Consider the following 15,588-nt stretch of genomic DNA (forward strand, 5'->3'; position numbering starts at 1 on the left):
GGTATGACCTGGACTCCTCGCCGTCACGGGTTCAAATCCCAGCTGCAGCAACACAGCCTCGAATGGCCTGGGGAAAGTATTCCTGCCTCCCCTGCACAGATCTGGCCTCATGCTGTGTGTACAGCCTTGGCCAGCACCCTGCGCTCCTGGGTGCGGTGTACGCTGTGGCACTGGGCTCCACCCCAGAGATGGCTGTGTTTCAGTGGCGCTGTAGTTTGTGGGTAAGATGCAAGGGATAATGGCGAGGTAGGCTGTTAAAGGGCTGTATGTCATGTATGAACAGGGAGAAGGCTTCAGGGTATCTTTCGGAGTTGGGAAGGCACCTCCTGCTTTATATCCCTGTCCTGTGCGCCATATCAGACATCCTGCTTCATGCTGAGCTTGTCTGGATGGTTTCCCATGAGCACCAGCCCTTAGGCAGCCAGAGGTTGCTATTGAGCTGAGTCATGTATCTCCCCAGCCCGGGAGGAAGGCACTGGCCTGGGACTTGGGAGCCCTGCGTTCAAGTCCTTACTCTGCCACAGACTCCCCGTGTGACTTTGGGCAACTCCCTTAGCCTCCGGGCCTCAATCCCCATCTGCCCAACGGGGGTCAGAGCACTGCCCTGCCCCCGGGGGTGCATGAGGGTAAATGCATTAAACTGGGAGGTGCTCGGCTCCTGCTGTCATGGGGCTCAGATCAGTACCTTACCAGAGTAAAAGGCACTTACAGCATGTCAGCTGCTCCGTTTCTGCCATCCCCTGAGCACGGCCTTCTCACGGGCTCGCTTGCCATTTTTTGAGTCTCCGCCTTTTCCCTGCTCCTCTTGCTGTGACCCATCTTTAAGGTGACCATATTTCCCAATGGGAAAACTAAACACCCCGTGGGGCTGGCCTGAGCCCCTTCTCCTCCTTCCCCCGCCCCCATGTGGGGCTGGCCTGAGCCACTCACGGGAGCCTCCCTCCCTGTGCAGAGGGTAGGCAGGGCTGGGGCGAGCAGCAAAGCACATACTGGATAGGGCGACTGTATTTCCCAAAAGCTGGAGCTAGTGTCGCTGCTCACCCGAGCCCTTCCTGCCCCACACTGGATCCCGGCCTCCCCCCACTGCGTGGGGCTGCTCGCCCCCCCCCCCCCCCCACCGCTCCTCTGCACCCCACTTTCTTGACAAAAGTGAGTGTTTGTCCCATTTGCCCTTGGAGACAAATACCCACTTTTGCCAAAAAAGTCGGGACGCCCGGGACATGGCTTAAGAAAGGGACTTGTCCTAGGCAGAATGGGACGTAGGGTCACCCTACCCATCTTCCTCAGTGCGGCGCTGGAGTCCCCGGGCGATGCTCTGGAACTGCTCCCCACAAAGCCAGTCAGGACTCTGGGGAGCCTCCTCTCCCTCGGAGCAGACTGTCTTCAGGGCAAGAAGCTCACACGGCTTCACCTTCTGGGTCTCTCCTTGGAGCATTTAGCATCCTCTGCTCCTCCGTGCATTTCCCACAGCGAGTCCGCCCAGGTGGGGTCCTGGGGAAGCCACAGGGTCCTGCACCCCCACTTTGCAGTCAGATGTGACTCTCAGCCAGCCAGTAAAGTAGAAGGTTTATTTAGACGACAGGAACACAGGTCTTACAGACACAGATAACAGGATCCTCCCCAGTTAGGTCCATCTTGGGGTCCCAGGAGCACCGCAGCCCTCTTGGGGGGTCAGAGCCCTGTCCGAGCTTCCCTCCATTCCCCAGCCAGCTCCTGAAACTTCTCTCACCCTCCAGCCTTTTGTCCAGCTTCCCCGGGCAGAGGTGTCACCTGACCTCTCCCCCTTCCTGGGTTCTCAGGTTACATGCTTAGGTATTCTCTATACAGCCAGTCTCCTATCCCCCAATGTAGATCGTCCTTCCTCAGCATTTACAGACCACAGTAAGAAGAGTTCCAGTTCGTCATAGGTGCCATTGAGCGTGTGGCTGGCGTGTTCGGCCAGCGCTGACAAGCGCTGTGGCTTTGCCCTCTCTGCATCTCCCCTTCTCTCCCCGCAGGGCAAGCGCGTGATCGGGGAGGATGGCGCCGAGGGCTACAGTGACTTGTTCCAGGAGAACGCCATGCTCCAGAAGGAGAACGCCACCTTGCGCATGAGGGTGAAGGCCATGCAGGAGGCCATTGATGCCATCAACAGCCGGGTCACCCACCTGATGAGCCAGGAGGCCAATTTGATACTGGCCAAGGCAGGTGAGGATGGGCACCTCCAGAGGACGTGTATGTGAGGTGGGGAGTACGGATCGGTCCCACGAAAATTACAGCCAGAGCTCAGGTCCACGGGCGGCTGAGTGGCAGCCCAGCTGCTAGGTGTTTCTGATCTAGTCCATGATCCTAATTCTGTCCCTCCAGGTGATGGCAACGAGGCCATCGGCGCCCTGATCCAGAACTACATCCGGGAGATCGAGGAGCTCAGGTGGGCGTGAGCCGTGTTCTCTCCTTCCGCCCATCCGGGGGGCCGCGTGTTGCGTGCAGCTTGAGAGGACCCGCAAAGCGGCAGCACGGGCTAGCGGGGCGGATGCTGACCTGGGGCTCTGGAGGCCCAGATTCCTTCTCTGGCTCTGCTGCTCTCCGGCTGGGTGACTGGTGCCGTGGGCACTGGAGTCAAATAGGCTGGTATCACAGCTCTGCCATGACCTTGGGTGACCTTGGGCAAGTCACTTCCCCTCTCTCTTTGGCCTGACATGACCATTTAGATTGTCGGCACTTTGGGGCAGCGCCCGTCTCACGGGTGCGTGCAGCACCCGGCACAACGGGGCCCTGATCCCATCTCGGTGCTGCTGAAATGTAAATAAAAGCCCCACATTCGAGATGGAAATGTCTCCATCCTGTAGGGTGTCATGTCCGGCCCTCGTGCTCCCAAGCCTTCTCTGGAGCCTTGGCTGATCCAGACTTAAATGCCTCCCAGGGGTACATTGAAATGCTGCTCATAAGTGTGTGTTTCGTGCTGGAGAAACTGACAGCCCTGGAGACAGGAATCCTCTTGCTCATTCTGGGCCAGATTCTCAGCTGGTGTAAAATGAACCTTATCCCACTGGGGTCCATGGAGCAATGCTGATTTACCCCCCTCCTGCTGAGATGGTTAGTGGTGGCCATGCCAGCTTTCCTCCCCTGCAATGTCCTTCTGCAGCACCCCTCCCCGGGAGCAGAGCCCTGAGCCCCTTTGACCGAGCTGAGCGAGGGCAGTGAGGTTCCAGACACGCACACTCCTGGTCACCCCTCCTTGGAGGTTGAGGGGGGAAGGGGTGTCTTTTTTTCCCCCTGGGGTGTTTGGACATCTGCCCAGGGTGGCCGAACTCCGTAACCAAAAGCCCCTCTGGTCCCCAGAACAAAGCTCTTGGAGAGCGAAGCCATGAATGAGTCGCTCCGCCGGAGTCTGTCACGGGTCTCTTCCAGGCCCCCGTACTCCCTGGGCTCGTCTCCAGGCCCGGGCCTGGGGGCACTCAGTAGCCCCATGGTCTCCATGGAGGCAGAGGCTTCTGAAGTCCTTCGGCGGGCCAAGCAGGACCTGGAGCGGCTGAAGAAGGAGACCAGGCAGCGGAGGAAGAGGTGATGGCCAACTCTCTGGCTGGGGGGCAGAGGGGGGGCTGTTCTGGGTGCTCCCACCCCTGGCTCTTCATTATTATGGCAGGACCATAGTTATTGGGGTGCCCACTTCTCCCTTGGCTTCCAGCCCTGGCACCCTCCAGCCCCTATCAGCCCTCCTGGTCCAGACATCCTGCTCCCTCCTCCCCCATCCCTAGGAGAAGCCAAAGCCATACAGCAGAGAATCAGGACTCCTGGGTTCTTTTCTCCGCTCTGCCTCTGACATGCCACATGACCTTGGGTGAGTCCCTTCCCCTCCTTGTGCCTCAGTCTCCCCATCTGGTAACACTGCCTGGCCCATCTCTCTGGAGGGCAGTGAAGCTGGGTTCCTGAAGGGCTCTGAGATGGAGGGTGTTGGGGATGTTTGGTCTAAGGGGACTGTGTGCCGGGGCTCATCCCTTCTCTTCCTGGCAGCCCAGAGAAGGAGACCTTTAAGAAGAGGCCAAAGCTGCAGCAGGAGAACGGGGAGGAGACGGACGAGAACGAGGAGGTGAGGGAGGCTTCCCGTGGGGAGTGGGAGCCCGATCGCTAGCCAGAATGCCAACAGCCTTCTCTGTGCCTTGCCAGTGCTTGGGGCAGCTGTGTCTCGCCGTGCCCCTGGGAGGTGGGGCAAAGCCCAGCCTGTCTGTGGGGGACGCAGGAGCTCCGGGGGGCAGGGGCAGGGTCCATGACCACCCCCCATAGGGCAGCCAGTCTGCGGCTGTTTGGCCCCGCCTAGGTGGGAATGGGGGCAGGGCAAGGGCCGAGGATGGCAGGCAAGACAGTCCCCTCTGCCCCCTGGCAATGCCCTGTGCCATCTGACACACTAGCAACAGCAGGGCAACTAGCCACAGGCCTTTCCGCTCAGCTGGGCTTTGTCCCACGAACCGTGTCCCCTCTGCCCGAGCCGTCCCAGAGATTCTCATCAGGCCCTTCATTTTCAGCTGCCATTTTGGGTGGGGGGGAGCTCCCCAGACATGGCCCCCTCCCTTTGCACACAGGGATCAGCCCTGCCCCTGGCCCTGAGTCAAACGTCCTCTCTCCTGCCTCTGCCTGGCACTGGTTTCCGAGGCAATCGCTTTAATTCACCCACGTCTGGGGGTGGCGGATGGGGAGAGGCCTGAGCCCCTGGGATGATAGGAGAGGAGCTGAAGGCTCCTGATCTCTGCCCTAACCCTGCACTTGTTTCCCAGGAGGAGGAGGAGCGGGAGGAGAGTGGCTGTGAGGATGAGGACGAGGATTCGGGCAGTGAGGAGAGCCTGGTGGACTCAGACTCCGATGCGGAGGAGAAGGGTAACTCGGAGGGCGCGGCGCCCGGCTCTGTGCTCAGGCTGGGGCTGGGGACATCTGCAGTGACTCAGGGCTGTGCCCCTCTTGGGGAAGTGGCAGGGGGCTGCAGCGGGCCTGTAGGGTGAGCTGGGCAGGTCTTGGCTGGAGGTGCACGAGGTGCTAGTCAGGTGCTGAGGTGGGCTGGCTCAGCTGGTGCTCAGTGGCACAGGCCTGGCTGCCAAGCTCTGCCCCTTCCTTCTCAGCCCCCCGCATTCGCCTCTGGGGTTCCTGGCTGGGCTAAGACTGCAGGAGCGAGATGCCATCCCCTCTGAGTCCTGCCTCGTCTGCCTCCTTTCCTCTGCAATGCTAGAGTCCATAGGGGACCCGTGAGCCAGGCACTGCCCCTCCCCTCTCCAGGCCCGCCCAGGGCTGCCTGGCTCTCTCCTCCTGACCTCCCCAGGGCTGCCTGGCTAACTGACTCCCCCCCGACCTCTAGTGGCGAATTTCCAGGCTGACCTGGCCGACCTGACCTGCGAGATCGAGATCAAGCAGAAGCTGATTGACGAGCTGGAGAACAGCCAGCGGCGCCTGCAGACGCTCAAGCACCAGTATGAGGAGAAGCTAATCCTGCTGCAGAACAAGATCCGTGACACCCAGCTGGAGAGGGACCGGGTGCTGCAGAACCTCAGTACGGGCAGTGCCCCCTCTACCCCCTGGCTCATCCCAACGCACGGGCCCTCTGAGCCAGCGCTGGCAGGAGAACCCTGGGGTTCTCCCGGTGCCCAATGAGGCCGAAACTGGGCCGCTGCCCCCTGCATTCCATGCCCCTCTTGCAGTCCCCAGCGAATACCGCTGGCTGCTCAGTGTCTGGCTTCCCAGCTCCTGGGATTGATCCCTCTCCATGGTCCCTGGCAGCTCAGCTGTGTGCCACTTGTCCTGCCTCTTGATCAGGGCTGGGCCTGGTGACCCCGTGAGCTCCCAGCTGTGCAGCCCACTGGCCATGGAGAGTCTGTGGGTATAGGGTTGTGGAAAGTCCCTTCCCTCGGAGGAGCTCCAAGCTCTGACACGTGTTAATGAGCTCTGCCCCCTTGCAAGACAGGCCCAGGCAAAGAGGCAAAGCCACCTGGCATCTGTGACCAAGCTCCCAGCTGCTCCTGACTTCTTCCCAGCGAGGAAACTGTGGCTCCCCAATGCAGGAGCAGCAGCATAGCCTGCCCATGCGGAGAGCTCCATCTCCAGGGCTTTTCAGTCCTGGGCATCTTCCCCGAGGGGGGCAGCTGATGCTATAACTGAGACTTTAATGATTGAGACACCTGCTCCCAGCTGAGTCCCACCAAACTCATCTCAGCAGCATCCCCCTCTGGGGTGAGCAGCAATGGCTGCCTGGAGAACAGTGTACACCCAGTCCCTGGAGCGGTGCGGTCCCTGGCACTGCTCTGCTGCCAAGGTTATTGGTCTAAAATAGGCCCATGGTTCTGGCTTGCAGGCCATGACTGGTCCAGGCTACTCAGCCATTGAACGTCTCCTGAGCTGCTGAACCAGGCAGGCTTGTCCATGGAGGCCAAGAATTTAATCTAAAATGCCCCCACTGAGGGTGCTTTCCCTGGGGGCCTGGTGGGTCCAGGGGGCAGCTGGGTGGGATGGAATGTGAGGGGCTCGACCTAGCCGGGTGTTCTGAGCATCTCTGCGCCACCCCCTCCAGGCACCATGGAATGCTACACGGAGGAGAAGGCCAACAAGATCAAGGCAGACTACGAGAAGCGGCTGAAGGAGATGAATCGGGACCTGCAGAAGCTGCAGGCGGCCCAGAAGGAACACGCTCGCCTGCTCAAGAACCAGTCGCGCTATGAGCGGGAGCTCAAGAAGCTGCAGGCTGAGGTGGCAGAGATGAAGAAGGCGAAGGTACCTGGCTGGGCAGAGGAGGAGGGGGCTGGAGGGGCATGGCCCGCTTGTGCCAGCTCTTCACACTGGGGCAGGAGCGGTGGTTGGACACGGCCCCTTGTGCACACTCCTTATGCTGGGTGTGGGCTGTTGGGGGGCCCACAGGTGGCACTGATGAAGCAGATGCGGGAGGAGCAACAGCGGAGGCGGCTGGTGGAGACCAAGCGGAACCGGGAGATCGCCCAGCTGAAGAAGGAGCAGCGCAGGCAGGAGGTGAGAACCCAGCGCCTCGCCAGGGCTCTGCAGACAGGGCAGCTCTGGCTGGGGCCTGCGCCCCTCACTCGGCTCTGAGCTCCCACACCAGCTGGCATGGGCGCAGTGGGGGGTGCAGGTTCTCCAAGGGGTCTGGGCCTTTCCTGGGGGAGATGCCCCAAGCCAGGCTAAAGGTAGTAAAAAAAGGTAATAATTGGAGATATACCAATCTCCTAGAACTGGAAGGGACCTTGAAAGGTCATCTAGTCCAGCCCCTGCCTTCACTAGCAGGACCAATTTTTGCCCCAGATCCCTAAGTGGCCTCCTCAAGGATTGAACTCACAACCCTGGGTTTAGCAGGCCAATGCTCAAACCACTGAGCTATCCCTCCCCCCGGCTCCTTGGGACCAGATGGGGAGGGTGCTGAAGAGCCCTCGCTGATGCATGATGTCAGGTCCCCTCCCTGTGCACAGGTGAGCAGTTACCTGTGTGATCCAGCCTGCACCCAGAGCCCCTGATGCAGGGCAGGGCGGGGACAGGAGAGCCCCTGTGACAGGGCAGGGCTGAGACAGGGAGTGGGGCCATTTGAGGTGTGGGGGCAGCAGGGGAGCCCTGCAAAGCTGAGCTGAGCCGTGGGGATGGCTGAGCAAGGCGATGGGAAATCTGGAGCAAGCGCTGCACCAACAGAGGACCAGATTCCACTCTCTATTACGCTTGTTGTAAATCTGGAGTAACTGCATTGACATTAGCGGAGTCGTTCCAGATTTACACTGCTTCCGCGGAGATGTGAATCCAACTGTCACCTGCATCAAGAACATTCCATGTTCAGCCCTGCTCGACAGTGTGCTAGAGCTCTTCCGGGTGCCCGGCCGCTGGGATCAGTGCCTAGCCTGGCCTCCAGGCCCGCTCCTCTCGGAGCCCTTGATGGGCCACTGGCCGGCTAAGGCCTGCAGGTTCTGCGAAGCCAGGAACGGGGCCAGCAGCATAGAACAGTGTAAAACCCTGCCTGGTTGGAGAGCTGTGTGCTGGGGACTCCTCCCTCTGCTGAAAGCGCAGCACGTCCCCTCCCCCAACCATGTGTCCATCTGTCTGTCCATTCCCTGAGATCAGCACCTGGTGGAGTGGCAGGTTCCTCCTTCCCCAGGTCAGAGGAGGTGATTGCTTCCTCCTGCATTTCTAGTTGTTCCTCAGGGCAGGTACAAATGCCACAGTGCTGCCATCGGTTACAGCAGAATAAATCCCGATTAGCTCCAGTTGCTCCAAGTTTTACACCACTGCTGGTGAGATCAGAATCTGGCCCATGGCCTGCACTGAGAACATCCCACGTGCTGGCCTCAGGCAAGGGGGTGGAGGATCCCTGGGTCCCCTCCCCTTCCCCCATTTCTGCCATGGGTTCTACCCCAGACCCTGGGTTCCTCTTTAGCGGCTCACACCCACTCAGGACTCAGCTGAGGCTCGGCTTCTCTCCCGCACAGTTTCAGATCCGGGCGCTGGAGTCTCAGAAGCGGCAGCAGGAAATCGTGCTGCGAAGGAAAACCCAGGAGGTGAGTGCCAGCCCCTGCACCTGCAGGGGTCTGGAGAGCCGCTCACCGGGCCATGACTGGGTGGGCGCTGAGGCCTGGCTCCTGGATTGGGCTGTTGGCAGGGCAGGGCCCTGGGGCCTCTCCAGACGGAATTGTCCCCTCCGCCATCCCAGTGGGTCGTGCTCCGCCAGTGCTGAGTTGTTCCCAAGGTGCTGGCCCTGGGTGGGGTGGTTTTCCCACAGAGCCTGGAGGTTTTATAGCCAGAAGTAACCAGTCAAGAGATGACAGTGATTGCCGGGGAGGAAACACCTGCCTCTGGGGGCAGCTGATCTTCTGGGGTCAGGAAGGAGGAATTCTCTGCATGCCATGTGGGACCGTGCACAACAGGCTGTGTCCCCCTCCCCCATTCCTGGGGCTGGATCCTGGCCCTTCTCTGATCCAGCCTCCTCTGGGTCCTGGCAGCTGAGCCGGTCACTAATTCCAGGCTGCCTTCTGCCCCAGCACCCATACAGCTCATGGGACGGTGCTTCGATCCCGTCTCGAGGGCCCCAGCCCTCCTGATGCATTCTGGGAAACTGCTATCCAAGGGTACCGGACCTCCACCCAGCCCAGATAGGCTCAGTGCTCTTGAAAGGTGCTCAGCTGCTCCCAGACTCCCTTTCCCACCTGAGAAGGGTTGGAGTCGCTCTGCCACTGGGATGTTCCCTAGGAGGCCCAGCCCTTAGGCACTGCTCTCACCCAGGTTTCTGCTCTGCGCCGCCTGGCCAAGCCCATGTCGGATCGGGTCTCTGGGAGGCTGAGTCAGAAGCCAGCCATGCTGGACTCGGGTGCGGAGGTGTCTGCCAGCACCACCTCCTCGGAACCAGAGTCCGGCTCCCGCTCGGTCTCCAGCATCGTGCGCCAGTGGAACCGGAAAATCGACCACTTCCTGGGAGACCCTTCGCCCTCCATGAATGGGGCTCGGCCCGTCAGGTCAGACCAACGCTTACAAATCCGTGTCCCCCGCGGCCTCATTCCCTGCTTGGCCCTGGGCTCCTGGGTGTTAGCTGGGAGCAGAGTTCTGTAGGAACATGGGAAATGATCGCTCTATCATCGTGGGCAACTCTGCCATGTGGTTTGACATGTGGGACTCTCCACATTGGCTGAAGGCAGCCCCAATGTGTAAATTCCCCTCTGTCCTGAGCACTAGCGGGCGTGATGGCCGAGCGCCTGCCCGGTGGAAGACCCCTGACCACGTCCCATCTCACTGCAGGAAGAAGTTCCCAAAGAAGGGGATGAGCCAGACCTTCAGCAAGGCAGCCCGGCTCAAGTGGCAGTCACTGGAGCGGCGCATCTTCGACGTCGTCATGCAGAGGATGACCATTGTCAACCTGGAGGCAGACATGGAGCGGCTGATCAAGGTGAGGTGTCGGGGGCAGTGGCCTGGTGGGTGTGGGGGTTGGGTGGCCTGAGCATGACCAAGGGCCAGGAGTGCTGGGAGGCTGCTGGCACATGGACAGCGCCGGCTGAGGCGTTTCCTTCCCACTTGCCCCCCAGAAACGCGAGGAGCTGGCCCTGCTGCAGGAGGCGCTGCTGGGGAAGAGGGGAAAGCTGCAGGCGGAGAGCCCGGAGGAGCAGAAGGGCCTGCAGGAGCTGAACGAGGAGATCGAGGTGCTGACAGCCAACATCGACTACATCAACGACAGCATCGCCGACTGCCAGGCCACCATCATGCAGCTAGAGGAGACCAAGGTGCTGGGGGAGGGGGCCTGCCGGGGCAGGGTGCAGGGGGGTCTGTGTATGGGGAGTTGGTCTCACAGGGGAGGAATGGGGGGAGATCACCCCAGGGCATTGTGTGCTGTAAGGCAAACGGGGTACTCTGGGGGCTGGTTGATAGTTGGGGTGGGGGCTGGGCGTGAGCAAGAGGCTGCCTGGCTGGACTCTCCCTCAAGGCAGTTTAAGCATAAGGGGTGCAGGAGGCAGGTTTGCAGGGTCCTCGTTGCTTTCTAAGCCCCAACCTCTGGGCTGAAATGTTCTGTCGTGAGTCACGCAGGGAGTCAGGGCCAAGCTGGCTCCCTGCTCTTAGCCCCCAGAGCTCACCTCTCCCTACAGAAACTTCACAGAGCAGCTGTTGCAGTCTGGCTGCTTTCTCTGCTTGTGTTTGCTGATAACGGCTGTACGAGGCCCAGTTCAGCAGGTGCCTGAGCACTTGCGGGGCTAGTGCAATAGGCTACCATAGGCCCGTAGGCCCAAGCCAGGCTAACGGACATGGCTGTGGCTTGGCTTGGACCAGCGGAGGCCATGAATCAGCCCTCTTCAGCTGCACGGTCTGCATGGCCGGGGCCAGGATTTAGGAAGGCCCTTATATGTTGGTCCGTCAGGGTCTCCATCAGTGCTGGAAGGTTTATTTGTGGAAGGGACGGCTGCGGAGAGTATGATGTCCCTGCCAATCACTAGGCCCAACAGCCCTGATGGGAGTACTGCACATGCTGGAGTCAGTGGAAGCCCTGTCCGTACCATGGGACAAATGTACCCATGGTGTACCCAGCGCTGCGGGCAAGGCGTAGTCTAGCCACGCTCAATCCTGTCTGTGTGCACAGAAAAATCCATGTCAGCACCAGGCTCCAGCCTGGGTCACTGCCAGACTCCAAACATGCTTAGAACATGGACTTTCTCCATTCCCTGCATATACAGCAACACAGCCTCCTGTGAGAAACTGCCTCGACCAAGCCCAGTTCCACAGTGGCGTTCCTGTAGCCTAGACCGAAGCTGAAAGCTGTTGTCAAACATTGAGTCTCTTTTCTGATGTCAAATTTTTGTAAAGGGGGGTGGGATTTTGACCAAAAAGGAAACTTTTTTGTTTTATCAAAAAGCCATTTTTAATCAAATATTTCCACAGAGAAACAATAGCCCTAACAATGTGGCCTTTCTCCCTGGCACCTGTAGGGTGTCTGTGCTGCAAGGAAAACCCCACAGCACAAGTCTCAGAGCCTGGATCCATTGCCTTGGGTTCGTGGGGCTACGGGGCTAAAAAGAAGAGTGTAGACATTCGCACAAGGGCTGGAGCCTGGGCTCTGTAACCTGGCCGGGTGAGAGTCTCGGAGCCCATGAGCGGGAATGTCTACACTGCTACTTTTAGCCCTGAAGTGCAAGCCCGAATCCTTTGGCCTGAGGCTCGCTGCTGTGCGGATGCACCGTTAATGACAAGAGGGGTCTGACCCAGATTAGCACAGTGTAGCTCTCTGCTTCCCTCCTAGCGTCTGGAGGACATAAACAGATTTATTGGTATATGTCTATGCTTAATTTGCTACAGCTGGAAGGCTTAGGTGTAGACACCCCCTGTCGGAGTAGGTAATCCACCTCCCAAGGAGGGGGCTGTTTAGTTCGGTCGGCAGAGCTACACTGGGGGAGGCAGGTTTTTCACACTCTGGAGAGACACAGCTATGCTGGTGTAAGTTCCCAGTGTAAACCTGCCCTTGGTCTGCTCTGATCACCTGGCTAGCGAGCAGCTCCTGTTGTCCAGGCGATAGAAGCTCCTCTTCTTTAGATCCACAGGTGTGTGGTTCAGTCCCCATAGATGGCTCAATCAGGGGCCTGGTTCCAGGCACGCATCCAGTGCAAGTGCTCATGCACAGTATTGGCATGCAAGTTGTCTTCCCCGCTGCCTGCTTGCAGAGCGCCTGCGTCCCTGCTGGCGTCAGCCAGTCAAGGGAACCCCCCCAGTTACGTGGCACCGGCGTCTCTGCTGGCCCTCTGCTTTCTGCCCTTCACTGACCCCAGCACCATTCTAATTCCCCTCCCTCGGGGTCTCTCCTGCGCTGTAGGAGGAGCTGGACTCCACCGATACCTCTGTGGTGATCAGCTCCTGCTCCTTGGCCGAGGCGCGCCTCCTGCTGGACAACTTCCTCAAGGCATCCATCGATAAGGTCAGGCAAGGGGCCTTCCGGTGGGGGTGCAGCTCTGGGGGTGGGTTGCAGAGCATGGGATCCCAGGAGGCCCCCTGTTGGGATGGGATCGCAATTGTTGCAGGTCAGGTTTGGAGTCGTGGCTATTTGGCTGGGCCTGGGGCATCCTTTGTGCGTGGGTGAGGGAGACTGAGAGCCTGGCCTGTGTGCTGCTGGACCCAGGGAGGGGAATGGGTTACAAGCAGAAGCTGAGTGAGGCTGGTGTGGAACCTGCAGCTGTGCCCAGGGACAGGGATTGAAGCCAGGAGCTGATTCCCCATCCCACCCACTGTCCCATCCTGCTCCCACCAAACAGGGGCTGCAGGTGGCTCAGAAAGAAGCCCAGATCCGCCTGCTGGAAGGGCGCCTGAGACAAACGGATGTGACTGGCTCCTCCCAGAACCATGTGATCCTGGATGCCCTGCGGGAGAAAGCGGAGTCCCACCCTGAGCTGCAGGCGCTCATCCACAACGTGCAGCAAGGTGGGTGCTGGGCTCTTCCCTTCTGGGGACCCCCGTGGATACGGGGCATTGGCTGGCAAGGGAGCCGGCAGCGCTGATGTGGGGCCTGGGGCTGGCAGCAGCTGGGAAGGCTTGGGGTGTTTCTGTGCCCATTGGGACAGATGGAGCCCACCCCAGGGCTCTTGGCATTGCTCTGACCCCATGGGCAGGAGTGATAAGCCTTCTTCTTCCAGACATTTCAGTCCACATGGTCACAGCCTGTCCAGTCGTGAGGATGCACTGATAACGCTTTGGTGGCATAGAGTTAATGATATGATAGCAGTGGTCTGGGGGGTCCCAAGTACCTAAAGGGCCACACGCTGATCGGCGACCGCCTGCTGGCTGACTCTGATCAGACCGGCCCAGTGTGGTGCCCTCCCACCCTCTGTCGCGTTGACACACCCTTGTTGGCTGTTCCTTGTGCAGAGAACGGTTATGCCAGCACGGACGAGGAGATCTCGGAGTTCAGCCTGGCCTCAGAGGGGAGGTGAGCGCACCAGGGAGCATGCAGTATCCCAGTCTCATGCGCCCCCGAGCGGCGAGATCTATGGAGGAAGGGGGGCGCATCTCTGTGGCACTCATTGGCAAAGTAGACCCGTTAGAGCTTGGCAGCTAAATTCTCCAGGTTCTGTCTGCACTGAGCATGCTCCAGCCCCTCAGAGCTTCTACGTGTGACTCGACGGTGCACATGCTACCCACACGTGATGACTGGCCGTGCTCAAACCCAGGCATGCAGGGGCTGTACAAAACTGTCCCAGCAATCATTCCTCTTGAGGGCCGGGGCAAGATGGAGCTGGGAGGGAAGAGGGCCCTGAAAGGGACTGGGGGATGGGGCTGTACCTCGGGGAATGGGAGGAGGAACCGTAGCTGGGCTGATGATAGGGTGTTATGGGGTGGGGGTGAAGCCTTAAGGGGGTCGGCTGTTTAACCCTTCTTTTTTCCCTACAGCTTCTCCCAGTCTTTCACCATGAAGGGCTCAGCCAGCCAGGATGACTTCAAGTTCAAGGTCAGTTCCCGCCTGCAGGCAGGGCCGTTTAACGTAGTCCAGATGGCTGTGGCTGGATGTGGGTGTGGGGTCCTCGGTCCATTGTGCCCCCTCTCCCTTTGTGCTCACTACTGGGTGGTGGCCCCTGGTGGGAGTCTTCTCCATGGGTGGAATGCCTTGAGGAGCTGGATCTGGAACTGAAATAGCCCAGGGTCTGGTCTCCTGGTGACATCTGTGCCTGGCCTGTTACTTCGGCCCTATAAATGGCTCCTTAAGTTGTAGACCCTATTTAAACCCCCAAATGCCATATCATTGGGCTGTACTGGGCTTCCCTGAATCCAGGCAAGGTGCCCTGGTGCTGTCTAGCCCTCTTCTGGGAGCAAATAAAACCCATGTGATACCCTGGTGCTGTGCGCCCTTCCCAGCGGCTAATTGACTGGACCAGTCCCTCAATGTGCCAAATTCTCCTGAGAGAGCTGCTCCGGCACTCTGGGCCATACACGTTCCAGCCTTGCATGGGGGGTACTTCCTGTTGCCCTCATTAATGAGCTCTTGAAACGTTAATGCCGGCAACCGGGGCCCAACTGAAAGGTTTCCCTAGATCTGCCACTGCTGAGTGCTTGGCCCCAGAGGCTTCTTGGAACTGAATGGCCAAGGGTCGCCAGCATCTCGGACTCGCGCTGCGTGCTACCTTCGGGCAGTGAACTCCTCCCTGTGCCCTGCCATAGGGGGAACCCAAGCTGTCAGGCCAGATGAAGGCTGTGTCGGCTGAGTGCCTGGGACCCACGCTGGACATCTCCACCAAGAACATCACCAAGTCCTTGGTGTCCCTCATGGAGATCAAGGAAGATGGGATCGGCTTTTCCATCCGGGATTCCTACTACAAGGATAAGGTCTCCCGCACCATCAGCCTGCCCACCCGCGGCAGCACCTTGTAAGCCCTGGCAAGCGTGGGCCCCATGTGCTTACAGGCCCTTGGGGTGGGGGAAAGGTGGGCTGGGCCATCGTATTCTGCGCTTGGAGCCTTGAGTCTGGACTCCTCTCGGTCAACCAAGCCTGTCCCAGCATGCAGTGGTGGGGCCAGCTTGCTCTGCCATCTTGGATTGGCAATGTCCACAAACTGCCCGTCGGGGGGATGGGGCATGGGGAAGGAGACTGGATGCCCAAGAGCCCTCTTATCGAAGGCATGGAACTGCCTTCTCTGGCAACAGTCTCGATGATGAAGCCAACAGGACCTGCATTCACAGCGCAAACCCTTAGCTGGGGCCGTTGACCTGGCCTTGGGCCCTGCCGGAGCCTGATCCAGCCCGCTGGGCCCCTGGCTCGGGAGGTGGATCTGCACGCTGCCCCAGAGCTCTCGGCTCGCTTGCTCTCGGGTAGGCCTGTTCGGTGCTGAAGGGCGCTGGCCCCAAGGAGGGGCAATTGCTGATCTGGTCTTGCTCTGTTCCAGCCCTAGGCAGTCCCGTGGCTCGGACACCTCACCTCTGACCCGGAGGAAATCCTATGACCGGGGGCAGCCCGCCAGGTGAGTGGGAAGAGGCTGGAGAGCACGTGGGCCTAGCTCCCCATCGGGGACTGGCCTGTGCACTCGGCTGTGCCCAGGCCCGGCGCTGGGTGCTGGATCCAGCTGTTGGAAGGGATCTCAGGAGGTCATCTAGTCCAACCCCCTGCTCAAAGCAGGACCAATTCCCAACTAA

General features: G+C 59.7%; 1 protein-coding gene across 2 annotated transcripts in view; it reads left to right on the forward strand.

Moving 5' to 3' along the window:
• Positions 1-15,588, forward strand: part of KIF21B (kinesin family member 21B) — an 87,947-nt gene that overhangs the window by 52,811 nt on the left and 19,548 nt on the right. For both annotated transcript variants that reach the window (XM_039534933.1, XM_039534935.1), the window contains exons 9-26: positions 1,998-2,187; positions 2,347-2,410; positions 3,322-3,543; positions 3,994-4,069; positions 4,752-4,851; positions 5,324-5,515; positions 6,530-6,729; positions 6,874-6,981; positions 8,436-8,504; positions 9,226-9,455; positions 9,736-9,883; positions 10,020-10,214; positions 12,287-12,388; positions 12,723-12,888; positions 13,333-13,393; positions 13,855-13,912; positions 14,620-14,825; positions 15,342-15,416. In XM_039534933.1, coding sequence (XP_039390867.1) covers positions 1,998-2,187; positions 2,347-2,410; positions 3,322-3,543; positions 3,994-4,069; positions 4,752-4,851; positions 5,324-5,515; positions 6,530-6,729; positions 6,874-6,981; positions 8,436-8,504; positions 9,226-9,455; positions 9,736-9,883; positions 10,020-10,214; positions 12,287-12,388; positions 12,723-12,888; positions 13,333-13,393; positions 13,855-13,912; positions 14,620-14,825; positions 15,342-15,416 — 2,462 coding nt within the window. The remainder of the gene's footprint in view (positions 1-1,997; positions 2,188-2,346; positions 2,411-3,321; positions 3,544-3,993; positions 4,070-4,751; positions 4,852-5,323; positions 5,516-6,529; positions 6,730-6,873; positions 6,982-8,435; positions 8,505-9,225; positions 9,456-9,735; positions 9,884-10,019; positions 10,215-12,286; positions 12,389-12,722; positions 12,889-13,332; positions 13,394-13,854; positions 13,913-14,619; positions 14,826-15,341; positions 15,417-15,588) is intronic.

This window comes from Mauremys reevesii, linkage group 4 (genome assembly GCF_016161935.1).
Source record: "Mauremys reevesii isolate NIE-2019 linkage group 4, ASM1616193v1, whole genome shotgun sequence".
In the NCBI taxonomy this organism is placed as follows: Eukaryota; Metazoa; Chordata; order Testudines; family Geoemydidae; genus Mauremys; species Mauremys reevesii.